General features: G+C 39.9%; 1 protein-coding gene across 2 annotated transcripts in view; it reads right to left on the reverse strand.

The window, feature by feature from the left end:
• Window positions 1–9,588, reverse strand: part of LOC120055928 (laminin subunit gamma-1-like) — an 82,607-nt gene extending 73,019 nt beyond the window's left edge. For both annotated transcript variants that reach the window (XM_039003984.1, XM_039003985.1), the window contains exon 1: window positions 8,988–9,588. In XM_039003984.1, coding sequence (XP_038859912.1) covers window positions 8,988–9,360 — 373 coding nt within the window. In that variant the 5' untranslated portion in view covers window positions 9,361–9,588. The remainder of the gene's footprint in view (window positions 1–8,987) is intronic.
• Window positions 9,589–16,175: the final 6,587 nt, after the last annotated feature.

Here is a 16,175-nt window from a genome sequence, read left to right on the forward strand (position 1 = left end):
AATATCAACTCGACACCTGTTGTAAATACCTAACATCTATGATTAAAAACAAACCAAAAAATAGTAACATTACATACATCACTAAAAGTGCCTATTCACTGTTACTTTGAGAACAACTGTTACAGTAAAAGCAGCTATCATGCTTGCGAGAAAATATTCCCCAGATAGTGCCTTCGGAAAGTATTCAGACCGCTAGACTTTTTCCACTTTGTTACCCTACAGCCTTATACGGAAATTGATTAGATATATTTTTTTGCAGCCATCTACTACACACAATACACCATAATGACAAAGCGAAAACATATATTAAGCAATTTTAGCACATTTCCACATTTGTTAAAAAACCGAAATAGCTTATTTACACAAGTATTCAGACCCTTTGCTATGAGACAAAAAATTGAGCTCAGGTGCATCCTGTTTCCAGTGATCATCCTTGAGATGTTTCTACAACTTGATTGGAGGCCACCTGTGGGAAATTCAATTGATTGGACATGATTTGGAAAGGCACACACCTACCTATATAAGGTCCCACAGTTGACAGTGCATATCAGAGCAAAAACAAAGCCATGAGGTCGAAGGAATTGTCCATAGAGCTCCGAGTCAGGATTGTGTCGAAAGCACAGATCTGGGGAAGGGTACCAAAAAATGTCTGCAGCATTGAAGGTCCCCAAGAACATAGTGGCTACATTATTCTTTAATGGAGGAACTTTGGTACCGCCAAGACTTTTCCTAGAGCTGGCCGCATGGCCAAACTGCGCTATCGGGGGAGAAGGGTCTTGGTCAGGGAGGTGACTAAGAACCCGGTAGTCATTTTGACAGAGCTTCAGAGTTCCTCTGTGGAGATGGGAGAACCTTCCAGAAGGACAACCATCTCTGCAGCACTCCACCAATCAGCCCTTTATGGTAGAGTGTAGAGGTCGACCGATTATGGTTTTTCAACGCCAATACTAATTATTGGAGGACCAAAAAAAGACAAAACCGATTAAATCGGACAATATATATATATATATATATACACATACACACACAAAAATAATGAAACATGTTCAACTTGGTTTAAATAATGCAAAAACAGTGTTGGAGAAGTAAAAGTGCAATAAGTGCCATGTAAAAAAAGCTAACGTTCAAGTTCCTTGCTAAGAACATATGAAAGCTGGTGGTTCCTTTTAACAAGAGTCTTCAATATTCCCAGTTTAGAAGTTTTAGGTTGTAGTTTTTAATAGGAATTATAGGACTATTTCTCTCTCTAATCTCGGGAGTTGATAGGCTTGAAGTCATAAACAGCGCTGTGCCTTAGGTCATTAATATGATCAAATCCGGAAACTATCATTTTGAAAACAAAACGTTTATTCTTTCAGTGAAATACGGAACCATTCCGTATTTTATCGAACGGGTGGCATCCATAAGTCTAAATATTGCCGTTACATTGCACAACCTTCAATGTCATAATTATGTAAAATTCTGGCAAATTAATTACGGTCCTGGTTAGTAAGAAACGGTCTTCACACAGTTCGCAACGAGCCAGGCGGCCCAAACTGCTACATATTCCCTGACTCCGCTTGCACAGAACGCAAGAGAAGTGACACAATTTCCCTAGTTAATATTTCCTGCTAACATGAATTTCTTTTAACTAAATATGCAGGTTTAAAAATATATACTTGTGTATTGATTTTAAGAAAAGCATTGATGTTTATGGTTAGGTACATGGGTGCAATGACAGTGCTTTTTTCGTGAATGCGCTTCTTAAATCATCACCCGTCACCCGGCGAAGTAGGCTGTGATTCGATGATAAATTAACAGGCAGCGCATTGATTATTTGCAATGCAGGACAACCTAGTTAAACTAGTAATATCATCAACCATGTGTAGTTAACTTGTGATTATGTTAAGATTGATTGTTTTTGATAAGATAAGTTTAATGCTAGCTAGCAGCTTACCTTGGCTCCTTGCTGCACTCGCTAAACGGGTGGTCAGCCTGCCGCACAGTCTCCTCATGGAGTGCAATGTAATTGGCCACAATCGGCATCCAAAAATGCAGATTACTGATTGTTATGAATACTAGAGGTCAACCGATTTAAAGTTGAGTGGCCAGACAGAAGCCACACCTCAGTAAAAGACATATGACAGCTCGCTTGGAGTTTGCCAAATGGCATCTAAAGATTCTCATAACCTTGAGAAATAAGATTATTTGGCCTGAACGCTAAGCGTCACATCCGGAAGAAACCTAGCACCATGCCTACGGTGAAGCACGGTGGTGGCTGCATCATGCGGTGAGGATGTTTTTTAGAGGTAGGAACTGGGAGACTAGTCAGGACGGAGGAAATGATGAACGGAGCAAAGTACAGAGAGATCGTTGATGAAAACTTGCTCCAGAGCGCTCAGGACCTCAGACTGGGGCGAAGGTTCACCTTCCAACAGGACAACGACCCTAAGCACACAGCGAAGACAATGCAGGAGTGGCTTCGGGACAAGTCTCTAAATGTCCTTGAGTGGCCCAGCCAGAGACCAGACTTGAACATCTCTGGATAGACCTGAAAATAGCTGTGCAGCATAGCTCCCCATCCAACCTGACAGAGCTTGAGAGGATCTACAGAGAAGAATGGGATAACCTCCCCAAATACAGGTGTGACAACTTGTAGTGTCATACCCAATTAGACTTAATGCTGAAATCACTGCCAAAGGTGCTTCAACAAAGTACTGCGTAAAGTGTCAATACTTATAGAAATGTGATATCAGTTTTTTATACATTTGCAAACATTTCTAAAAACCTGTTTTTGCTTTGTCATTATGGGGTAGTGTGTAGATTGATGAGGGGGGAGGGGGGAAACAATTTAATACACGTTAGGAAAAGGCTGTAACGTAACGAAATGTGGAAAAGGTCAAGGGGTCTGGAATACTTTCCAAAGGCAATGTATTCCCCATGTTAATTACCAGCTATTTACATTCTTTTGCCTCTGCTGTGTTTGAAGAAAAAAGTGGTGAAATACCATATGAACCTGACTGTCACATGAATCCTCCACTTACATGTGAAAACAGCTGTACTTAGACTGGTAATTTAATGGGTAATAGCAGCAGGATCAGTAACTCACTTTAATACCTCCATGCAGTTCTTCAAAGTCTTTTGTGGAAAATAAGACAGTAATTTACGATATTAGATGTAAAAAAAAAAATGTTTTTAAAAAATGAAAAAATACATTTTATGGATGTATTCAACATCCTCTCTATAAACATGTGTCCTGTGGCTGAAAACAAATGGCTGGGTGAGTCCCTAAAGTCCAATAGGACATGTTTCTTCACATTTCAAAACATTCTCCCCCACGATAAAATCGATAAAACCTCTGTTCGTCCGTCAAATGTGATCTCAGACAGTTCTGGGCTGATTTTGACAAAACTTGGGTGAATGATGAGTCTTGCCAGAGAGATCCTGCATTCACAAAATTACATATTGGCCCAAAGCAGGAGCTATTGTAATTAACTGAGATATGTTGGTCACACGTGATCTCAATTGGCCCAAGGGGGGGGCCCTGCATCATTCGTAGTGGACAAACTGTTTACTGTTGCCTTGTTTTATAAGTCACAATACAATATAGGCCTACTGAAAACTGTATACAGAGGGGAAAAGGGTAACAGTGAGTGCAATCCTTTCAGCTCTTCAAATTCACCTCATAACAGATAGCCTAGTGGTCCATCTTATTGCAAAACAACATTCAACTGATTAAAACAAACCTGTACACATATACCCACAGAGCTTCATTACTGGGATATGTACAGTAGATTGGGTTTCGGAGCTTATTGGCACTTTGCCACTTAATCATTTGTATCCTTTGTTAAACGTATCTACACCTTTTCTAATCCTAAATGTTATTCAGACACACACGTTTGTGATCATCAGAAAAACCTAGAGCAGAGATCATCAACTACACTGCATGAAGAACATATATAATATTTGACTAAAACAATCATTTCAAACCTTGCTTACATTTGTATACAATCACATATCGCTCTATTATGCGTGGGAATACCTTAGAACATATTTCCAAAAATAAAATCATTTGGAGCTGATTTGCTGGTGTTTTTAAAGTTTTTTTTTTGTTATTGTTTTTTTTGGTCAGAAAACTTGGGGAGGTCAAATAAATAAAAATAAAACAATCACCCGTGGGATGCCAATTGCGGAACCCTGACCTGGGGCGTTAGAAATACAAGGTTCCCACGCTGAGATCATTCCTTCACCGGCAAAACAATAGGTTCTAACCAGGATGACGTCTCGTCCCCACTGCACTTTCAGATTGGTATAATTTGCAACAGCTGGCCTGTCTTTCATAGTGTTTGGGAAAGCCTATAAAGAACATGACTAGAGTCCACAGGGGCCAGAGAAATACTCCTCCTGGCTTTCCCACACTGCTGTGCACCATCTCATCTCTGGGACAGACGAACCGCTTCCTGTGTGCTAGCGGCCAAAGCTATAGCCATTAACCCCCTCCCAGATCACAGGAGAATCCAAGACAGGATTCACATACTGAGAAAGACATATCTTACATTTGACTGTATATATATATGTCACATTAATAAAACAAAGGGGTAAGTTATGGTGGAGAGTTTTTCATATCCTGATACTGAATGCTTTCAGATGGATGTAGGCCTACACAGGATAGAACATACAAAGAGTTGAAGCACAACTTCAGTAACAGAAGAATTGGTCAGTAGCTGTACATTGAAAGCAATATTGTAATGGTGCAGCATTAACCTATGAAGTACACAAGAATGTATGCCTTTTTTTAAACGTGCCACAATCAAATCAAAGTCACCATCTTGGGTTAATAAGGTACTTTATGATTGTTATGTTGACAATAGACAGAAGTGTTCATATCCTGCAGGTGTTCACTGGACGTGATAGCCTAAGCAGGGGGAATTACATGCCATTTAGGAAAAAGCTTCCCATTTAAGGACCTTTAGAAATGCCTTTAAAAAAGTACATTTGAAACAACAACCTCAAGGGGACGTCTCCTCCCTCATTGTTCACATTCTTTATAGACACTGACATTTCAGGGAATAGGTGAAGAAAATTCCACTCAAATGGGCACATCATAAATATTAATCTCTCTTCAACATGTGGGGTAAACTGAGGAACAGAATTTGTTAACATGAACACTCCTGAACTTGCAATTCAGAAATGTGAGACCAGCCTCCTTATTTCTATGGCGTCATCATCATGTATTTGAGGGCTAGGGATTCAAGAGTGGAGGACACTATTAGAAAGCCTATCAAGTTCAATCTGCCTATTTGCTACATAACACTGAACAAAAATATAAATTCACAATTTAAGATTTTACTGAGTTACAGTTCACACAAGGAAATCAGTCAATTGAAATACATTTCATTAGGCCATAATCAATGGCTTTCACATGACTGGGAGTACAGATATGCATCAGTTGGTCACAGATACCTTAAAAAAAAGGTAGGGGCGTGGATCAGAAAACCAGTCAGTGTCTGGTGTGACCATCACTTGCCTCATGCAGTGCGACACATCTCCTTCACAGGCTGTCGATTGTGGCCTGTGGAATGTGGTCCCACTCCTCTTTAATGGCTGTGCTGGATATTGGCGGGAACTGAAACACTCCGTCGTACACGTCGATCCAGAGCATCACAAACATGCTCAATGGGTGACATGTCTGGTGAGTATGCAGGTTATGGAAGAACTGGGACATTTTCAGCTTCCAGAAATTGCGTACAGATCCTTGCATTATCATGCTGAAACATGAGGTGATGGCAGCAGATGAATGACACGACAATGGGCCTCAGGATCTCGTCACGTTTTATCGATTGCAATTTGAATGCACAGATATAATGCAATTGTATTCGTTGTCTGTAACTTATGTCGGCCCATACTATAACCCCACCGCCACCATGGGGCACTCTGTTCATAACTTTAACATCAGTAAAAGGCTCGCCCACACGCCATACACGTGGTCCGCGGTTGTGAAGCCAGTTGGACGTACTGCCAAATTCTTTAAAACAACGTTGGAGGCGGCCTATGGTAGAGAAATTAACATTAAATTATCTGGCAACAGCTCTTGTGGACATTCAGTCAGCATGCTAATTGCACGCTGCCTCAAAACGTAAGACATCTGTAGCATTGTGTTGTGTGACAAACTTCACATTTTAGAGTGGCCATATACTGACCCCAGCACAAAGTGCACCTGGGTCATGATCATGCTTTTTAAGCAGGTTCTTGATATGCCACACCTGTCAGGTGGATGGATTATCTTGGCAAAGGAGAAAAGCTCATTAACAGGGATGTAAATACATTAGTTCACAGCATTTTAGAGAAATAAGCTTTTTGTTAATATGGAAAATTTCAGTGATCTTTTATTTTAGCTCATGAAACATGGGAGCAAAACTTTACATGTTGCGCTTATATTTTTGTTCAGTATACCTTCTGCTCGCTTACTTCTTTCCTAATTCTACCTCTACCTGCCCCAAATCTTCAACCTCTAGTTAAATGTCTGGTGTGTTATCAAGTCGGGACATGCCTTCTTCCTGCCCAAACTAGCCCTTCAAAGGCATACAGACATGCAAGTCATCAAAGCCTTGAATAGATAAAAACAAAAGCTTTAATCTTAACAAAAATTTGGTAATTTAACCTGTGCTTTTATCTTAAGTGACTTACCATTAACACACATACTCAGTAGATTCAGCCTATGTGGAAATAAAACAAACTGCTTGAAGTTGCTGGTATTGTGGTTGAACCAATTGAGCCATCTGGACCAATTATTCTCTGGAGAATAAGATCAAACGCATGCCTACACAAGCATGATTGTGAATTAAAATATTTGATTTGACTTCAACAAGTCAACTAGCTACAACCAAACTGGTTGTGAAGTCAATGTTTCTTTCAAACAAAGGTTGGCAAACAAAATGTATACAGAGGCCTGCCTAACTTAAAAAGAGGAAGACAGGCCGGCCACCTCTGCCATTGTGGCTTTGAGTGGCTGACAAGCAGAATAGGTGCTCAAGCGCATTCTTTCCCATTCCCTCAGAATCCCCTCCTCCACAATATGATTTTGCTTGGTTGGCAGAAATTCTGGGATTTGCGTAATATGAACAATCTAATCAGTGAACTCATGACTGTAGAGTGATAATGGGAAACTAGCAGAGGTCACTTCATGCCACGAGTGCCAGCCTTGAAGGCTCTTGTGAGGTAATGTAGGACTAAGTCAAAAATGTAATTATATTAAAAGCTCAATGTTGCCAACAAATCAATCCAGGAAATACGTTGAGAGAATATGATTGTACAGAAATGTTTCACTTTTTCCCCACATACTGCTTCACGTTTATTAATATCAACAACTTAATAAGCTTGAAAGGCATGTTAGATAACAGTAGTGTCCTTGCCATTTCTAGCAAGCATACTAATAATATATCAGTAAGACAGTAACAACAACCCTAAATGTTAGGGCTCATTGAACCAGGAGTTTAGGTAATACCAATAGTCAATAGGAATTGTAATCTTGAGTGCTACTTCACAAAGGGAACAGTGACATTTTACAGAGCTTAATCTAATCTCCCTCTTTGTGCATCAAATAGATACTGTAATCACATGGAACAGAGCCAAAAAAACGCGTTTAAAACAAATTCAAATAGTACATTTTATTGTTGGACATAAGTCTAAAAACACCAGCAAATCAACTCTAAGGGATTAGAATTTGGGAAATTTGTTTCAAAGTATCCCCACGCATGAGAGAGATGTGTATACAAACAGAAGCAAGGTTTGAAATGATGTTTTAGTTTAATATTATATCTGTTTAGGATTCATGTGGTCAATTTTCCCTCTAAAAGTTATTTGTAATTGACCATCCACAAAACAAAACAAAAATGCGCTGAATCTAGTTGTTGATCTCTGGCCTATGGTGTGCTTATACTGAAGTTTATTGTGCTTGGACTGTGTTATATAGAGGAACGTGTAGTCCGACAAAACAATAACGTTCGATTTTGTTTCAAAACTCTTTTTTTTTTTTAAGTTAAGAATAATTACAATTAACTAGACAAAGTGCAGATTACACCAATTTTGTGTCCACTTATAGAATAGGCGACTACAGCCTCCACCAGTTTATCAAAGTTTGCTACCTTAGGTTACAAAGAAGTTACAACGAGACCTATGACTAAACCGCTCAGGAATGTCTATAACTATTTAAAAACAGTAGTGCTAGGTTTATAGACAAAAACATTTCTCATAAATATCTTATGTAAAGTTTATCTTCTGAAATAATCTCTGGAAAAGCCTTCGAATATTCCTATTCCAATCATGAACCCGAAGGAGTTTTTTTCTCTCTCAGTACATTGGTTTCTTTTCCACAACATGATGTGACCCCCACTCAATAAACGTATGTCTGGCTTCATCGTCCATTCACCCGGCATGCATTACAAAATCCCTACAATACTCATTATACACAGATAGAGCTAAAAAACACCCCATCTTCTCAGTCAAGGCTAGAATTTATAGCTGTGAAACAAACTTTTGGCGCGGCAGCTTGCGTAAATGACGTTATATAAAAGCATGACTAATTATCAGAAATATATTCCCCTGTCTAAATGTAAGGCACCGAAAGCATGATAACTATTTTTAAAAATCTGAATATACAAAGGACACGCAAATATATATATTTGATGAATATATTAGTAACTTTCATAACTGTCTCATGCCTGCCACAGAAAAAAACGATGCAGTCAGTGTGCTTGCCAGACGTTATTTGAAACATTGTAGCAAATCTCAGCTCGTCAGCTAGGATTTGTTTTCAAATTGCAACATCAACTCTATTCTGTTCGTGGTTTATGATTGACAGTGACTTGTTTCGAAATCAACCTCTTCTCAGACTTAAATCCCCACCACCTTATCGGTATGCAGATGAGATGGTGAATTGTGCTGTTATGGTAGCTAAAAAACATGATGCATTTTTTCATGTGTTTTAAACATAATCAAACAACACTTACCAAGATGAAGAGTTAGATTGATTGAGTTTGGATACTGGATGCCCGCTAACATAGTCTGACTTTGCCACCAGGTGGTGTCCTGTTGATTGTTGTAATCGGTGAGGTACACAGCACTGTGATGTTGTCTACGATCCCTGGCATCGCAGATGTGGCACGACTTGGTGACCCCCGTAACCCCGGTTTGTACACAGTATTCTTCTGGGGGAGAGCCACAAGTATTGGTAGCTACCACAGTGACATTGAAAGCAGCGTTGACAAACTCTGGCATGCATCGCTGAGGCCGACTCGAATCATCAGTGCATTCATCCATAGCACTGTGGCTACATATAGCCAAACAAGTCAATGAAAACACAACTTGAATAAACCAACGCATTCTCAGCCCGTCTAAAGCAAAAGTTAAAAACTTTATCTACAGCTACACGAATCCCTCTACACCTTCGAACTTTTATATTTATAAAACAATTAAAACCATGCGTTAAACTCTTTCAATATCTTCTCTTTTACAAATGAGTTTTTTTTTTTTCGAATTCTCCTCCTTGCACTCGCGCACCCTTCTTTCTGTTTCCCAGACTCCCACGGTTTCAGTGCTTTGTGTCCACCGCCATAGAGAAACTTCAGAAGGAAAAAAACGATATCCGACTACACCCTAGTAGCTACTGCGCAAGTCACGAAAAAAACTACGTTGACTTCCGTATGGAGGATGCTTTGATGAGGTACGAATGGATGCAGCCCAGAGGATGGACAGAAGTGGGCGTAACATCATACAATTATTATAGACACCCCTCTGTTTTAGTTTTGCACCCTTGACTGTGGTAATAGTATGCCAGAAACGCAAAGCCGCACAGAAAGAGTAAACATTTCAATACAGCACAATAGACAAATAAAACGTCTTTCAATGCCGTGTAGTGGGTAAAAGTATTTCTTTGTTGCGACTAAAATGTCAACCAGTGGCGAAATCCCCTCACAATGATCTCAAACTGTGTTAATAATACAAAATGAAATTTAACACAGACTACCCTTTGCTAATCCAGAAACTGTTGGGTATGTTGTGGTGGACTGTCATTACAATTGGTTTACAGAACCTGGTAAATTATAATTATTAAAAATGTAATTATTATGCCTCAACTTTGAATTCTTAAAAGTCTAAGCCATGGTGGGGGGGATTTAGCTATTTTATTTCGAATTTTAGGTATAAAAAAAGTACAAAATCATTTGATAAAATATTGAATTTGGCCTTGAATAACATGTTCATAAATGGCAAAATAGACAGTCAAAAAATGAATGATACGAAACAAGGTTTTGAAGTGTCTGGCCTATATCTAGGATATAAGAACGCTCAGGAAATGTTTATTTTTAAACATATTTAACCCCTATTTTGGGTAGGCACAACACTACCATACTTCCATAATTTTTTTGAAAACCGGTACTGGTTACCTTCAGATGAGTCCCATGACACGTGTGGGCGTCTTGGGCAAAACAGAGAACAACATTGTGTTTGTCAGAATCTCCCCTTTCCACATTGGGGTTACATTAGCTTGTAGCCCAAACGGTTCGGACGCTACAAGCAGAAGTTGGCAAATCAACAGTACCGACCTCTGACGAGTCCCCTAACACTTGTGGGAGACGACCATCGTGTTCGTGAGAGTCTCCCGTTTCCATAGAGTGGTCATAATAGATGTAGGTCAAACTTTTTGGACGCTACAGACGTTTTCGTGAGAACATTTTTGGGATGTCCCATGGTCTGACAAACGCCGCATTACACATTTCACCCACAGATGCGGAAATACAACAAACTGCAACATAGGTAGATGTGGTGGATTGAGATGCATCAAATGCAAAAAAAAACATATATTTCTAGCTAAAACAGACATATTTGTAAAGGGATTTTTTATCATGTTACTTACAGTTGAAGTCAGAAGTTTACATACACTTAGGTTGGAGTCATTAAAACTCGTTGTTCAACCACTCCACAAATTTCTTGTTAACAAACTATAGTTTTGGCAACTCGGTTAGGACATCTACTTTGTGCATGACACAAGTAATTTTTCCAACAATTGTTTACAGACAGATTATTTCACTTATAATTCACTGTATCACAATTCCAGTGGGTCAGAAGTTTACATATACTAAGTTGACTGTGCCTTTAAACAGCTTGGAAAATTCCAGAAAATGATGTCATGGCTTTAAAAGCTTCTGATAGGTTAATTGACATCATTTGCGTCAATAGGAAGTGTACCTGTGGATGTATTTCAAGGCCTACCTTCAAACTCAGTGCCTCTTTGCTTGACATCATGGGAAAATCAAAAGAAATCAGCCAAGACCTCAGAAAAAAAGTTGTAGACCTCCACAAGTCTGGTTCATCCTTGGGAGCAATTTCCAAATGCCTTAAGGTACCACGTTCATCTGTACAAACAATAGTATGCAAGTATAAACACCATGTGACCACGCAGCCATCATACCGCTCAGGAAGGAGACGCGTTCTGTCTCTTAGAGATGAACGTACTTTGGTGCGAAAAGTGCAAATCAATCCCAAAACAACAACAAAGGACCTTGTGAAGATGCTGGAGGAAACGGGTCAAAAATATCTATATCCACAGTAAAACAAGTCCTATATCGACATAACCTGAAAGGCCGCTCAGCAAGGAAGAAGCCACTGCTCAAAAACCACCATAAAAAAGCCAGACCACGGTTTGCAACTGCACATGGGGACAAATATCGTACTTTTGGGAGAAATGTCCTCTGGTCTGATGAAACACAAATAGAACTGTTTGGCCATAATGACCATTGTTATGTTTGGAGGAAAAAGGGGGAGGCTTGCAAGCCAAAGAACACCATCCCAACCGTGAAACACGGGGGTGGCAGCATCATGTTGTGGGGGTGCTTTGCTGCAGGAGGGACTGGTGCACTTCACAAAATAGATGGCATCATGAGGAGGGAAATTCATGTGGATATAGTGAAGCAACATCTCAAGACATCAGTCAGGAAGTTAAAGCTTGGTCACAAATAGGTCTTCCAAATGGACAACGACCCCAAGCATACTACCAAAGTTGTGGCAAAATCGCTTAAGGACAACAAAGTCAAGAAGGTATTGGAGTGGCCATCACAAGCCCTGACCTCAATCCCATAGAAAATTTGTGGGCAGAACTGAAAAAGCGTGTGCGAGCAAGGAGGCCTACAAACCTGCCTCAGTAACACCAGCTCTGTCAGGAGGAATGGGCCAAAATTCACCCAACCTATTGTGGGAAGCTTGTGGAAGGCTACCTGCAACGTTTGACCCAAGTTAAACAATTTAAAGGCAATGCTACCAAATACTAATTGAGTGTATGTAAACTTCTGACCCACTGGGAATGTGATGAAAGAAATAAAAGCTGAAATAAATCATTCTCTCTACTATTATTGTGACATTTCACATTCTTAAAATAAAATGTCGATCCTAACTGACCTAAGACAGGGAATTTTTACTTGGATTAAATGTCAGGAATTGTGAAAAACGGAGTTCTAATGTATTTGGCTAAGGTGTGTGTAAACTTCCGACTTCAACTGTAGATTGACGCACCGGTGCTTAGTAACCCAAAAAGTGTTAAACAAATCAAAATATATTTTATATTTGAGATTCTTCAAAGTAGCCACCCTTTCCCTTGACAGATTTGCACACTCTTGGCATTCTCTCAAACTGAGATTGGACTATATGTGAAAACACCTTAGGCAGTGTGAAGCAGAGGCAAAAACAAAATCCAGAGCTGCACATTAAAACATACATTTTCGATTGAAACCAATCGAAGTCTAGTAAAGAAATCCCATAAGCTCGAGCTAAACAGGAGGGTTGTTGTCCTGCCTAAGTAATGGAAGGGGAAAACTGAACAAAAAGTAATTTTGCTGTGCTGTCGGGTCAGGGAGCAAGGTTAAATATACTCTGCTCGGCAAGAGTCTGGTATGACATACCAAGAATAGAAGTTTGGATGTAGTCACCAGTACTTTAGGTAGTTGTACCACCACAGTGTACAATTTCACTATGGCTATCAGATGGAGACTAGAAATTGAAGGGGGTATGCGTATGCTATATTTCAACACCCTGTGACCCCTGGCTAACTCAGAATACAGCAATGTGAAAATCTATTATGTCAAATGATATTGACGTTGTTCCTGGTATTTTATGAAAATAAGATATACTGAAATATGAATTCAAGTTGCAATTTCTGTCACATACATTAAGCACTGCACAACACAACACAATGATAGTCAATTTACATAATCATAACTTTAGTCAACGCCAAAAGTTATAATTGATGCTCTTATTGCTCTGGGTAATCAAAAGACCTCCCAAGCTACATTTACAGTCAATAACACAGCAATATGAACACATTAAATCAATCACTGTAGTTGAGTTAGTGTTGGGTTTAGTTTGGAACTCAAGTAGTTTGGGGTACTGAGACTTCTCTTTTTTTCACTGTTGCATGGCCCTCTACTATTCTTTCATTAAATGCTGACTAATTATATAAATTCTAAAAATAGCATATAAATTGCATGATCAGCCAATGAAACAAAGTAGCCTGGAAGGTGTTACATTAGCTATTAAGATTGCCATTTATTTATGCTCCAGCACTGATTGCAAACTAGGCTATCATGATGTCAATCTAAATATAAAAGAAGAGTGTGAGTCATTTAAAATCTGTTGTTGGAGAGGTTCACTCACTGTGTATTAAGGCTACTAGCAAAAATAATGTGGGCCTGGTCTACAATTTATTATAAGCCACGGAGTTTGAGTCCTGGATGCTGATTGATACTCCTTTCTGATTGACTTGATGGGCATTCTAGAGCGTGCATTATTTCCCTATAATGCACAGTATATTTCCACGGTATTATTCAATGGCTGTAGTTCATTTTTACATGTTTTGTTTGAGCTGCTTTTGAAAGAAAAAGTCTAATTGAAAACAGCTAGGACTAATGGTTTGGTTAGCTAAACTAGCAAGTATGTTTGTTTGTTTACCACCGCAACTACTGTAGCTATTTAGCTAGTAAACTTGTCAGCTATCACTTTAGTGGATATTGAACACATTTCTAGTGGCAGAATTATTGTTAAATTATTTCCATGGTATAAAAGATACCACACCTCCTCAGGCCTTATTGCTTAAATATACCCTGTTGTTCAAGGTGAAAATAGACAACAGTGTTAAAGGGTGCGCAGGCTTTTGTTATTTTTATTTTATTTATTTGAACCTTTATTTAACTAGGCAAGTCAGTTAAGAACAAATTCTTATTTACAATGACGGCCTACCCCGGCCAAACCCTAACCTGGACGACACTGGGCCAATTGTGCGTCACCTATGGGACTCCCAATCACGGCCGGTTGTGATACATCCTGGAATCAAACCAGGGTCTGTAGTGATGCTTCTAGCATTGAGATGCAGTGCCTTAGACCGCTGCGCCACTCGGGAGCCCCAGCCCAGTAAACACACCTGGTTCAATAGAATCTGATATGTTAGTATTGGTTGGAACTTAAACTTGCACACCCAGTGGGTCCCCAGGAATGAAGAACATTGTTACTATCTAGCTGCACTTATTTCCACGTGCAGACATATGGGGCTTGCAGATGGAAAGATACTTACAATTCATCTGTGTCAGAAGCTTGTGATCTTGGTTGGATGACCTTGCCATCACAATCTAGCAAGATGGCGAGTTAGCTAGCTAAATATATTTAGCAAACCATTTAAGATCAGATATACAATCTCTCTAAAAAGTTCAAACAAACTAGACTCTAGAGGGAAAATTGCTATTGACTTACCGTGATACCTCCTGGCTGGTTGGCTGGCTTTATCAACTTATTCTGTTCTTTGAGTATTTTGTAATGGTGCATGCTACTTTCTGCTACTAGTCCGTGAACCATTTGGAGCAAATTTTTTCAAAACCTCAACCAACCTAGGCTCGTGGGGCCGGGCCAAGCGTAGTTTTTTAAGCAAAAGTCCTTTTTGAACAGAAGACATTGATAGCCAGTCGCTGTAATTAGCAAATCTTTATACAATATCAACTTGTGTCCCAGACCCTTCTCCTCGATCCCGAGGGGTTCGTGCTGATTATACGGAGATTGTGACAGCCGGTTAAATGGCGTCCCTTGAGAAAGCAAGAGCAAGATGTATGTCAGGAGAAGTGCAGTGTTATCATAAGGAGACGTATACTTGGAATACGGAGGAGGAATGGAGGGAAAAAGAGAGGCAGAGGAGGTTTAAGAGAGAGAGGGAGGAAGAGGGCGAGCTTGAGTCGGTTAAAAATTGTGGAAAAACGGGAGATGATTTGTTAAAGAAGAATGGTAGAAAGTGTAAGCAGAGTGAGCTGTAGACAGGAGGAGAAATGGAAGTGAATGAGGGCGAAGTATCGGAGGTGGTAGGTGTAGTGAAGTTCTCGGAGCCCGAGGCTTGCACCAAGGGTCAGGATAAAGATGAGTCTGTGACAATAGAAGTGAAGTTTTTGGAAAAAGTGGACCCTTGCCTTTTGGCTGATCCATTTGTGGTTTCAGGGTGGGTGAAAACAGAGTTGGATGCTGTGGAATCGGTGAGGGTAACCATAAGTGGTCTTGTGATAATTGGTTGTGTTTCTGCTGGTCAGAGGGAGAAGGCGTTAAACAAATGGGGGCAAGAAATGTGAATTGTTTTGCTCTCAAGAAAAGGGCACCATTGAAAGGAGTGATTACTGGGGTAGCAGTAAATATAATAGTTATCCTACTGAAGGGGAAGATTCCCCATGTTTGTGTTGCTCCTTGTTTGGTGCGATGCAGACAGGGTGGCGTGAGTGGTGAAACAGAAGAGTCATTGTCTGTTCTTTTGAGTTTTGATGTTGAGTCTTTGCCTGACAAAGTGACATTAGGATATATAAGTTATCCTGTACGAGCTGTTGTGCCAAATACATTACGTTGTTACAGGTGTCAATCTTATGGGCATGTGGCAACAGTGAGTAGGAGGGAGGTTCCTAGGTCTGAGAAGTGTGCAGAAGGGCACAAGACAAAGGAATGTGTAGCATTGGGGAAAGTAATGGTTTGTGTTCATTGTTGGGGTACCCATGGGGCTGGGGATCAGAAATGTCCTGTGCGAGAGAGGAAGTTTGAGGGTTACAGGGTTAGAGTAGTGCAGAAGTCGTCATATGCTGAGGCAGTGAAGAAAGTAGAGGAACATGGGTCAAAGGGGAGGGATCCTGAGA

Source organism: Salvelinus namaycush, chromosome 11 (assembly GCF_016432855.1).
Source record: "Salvelinus namaycush isolate Seneca chromosome 11, SaNama_1.0, whole genome shotgun sequence".
Taxonomy (NCBI): domain Eukaryota; kingdom Metazoa; phylum Chordata; class Actinopteri; order Salmoniformes; family Salmonidae; genus Salvelinus; species Salvelinus namaycush.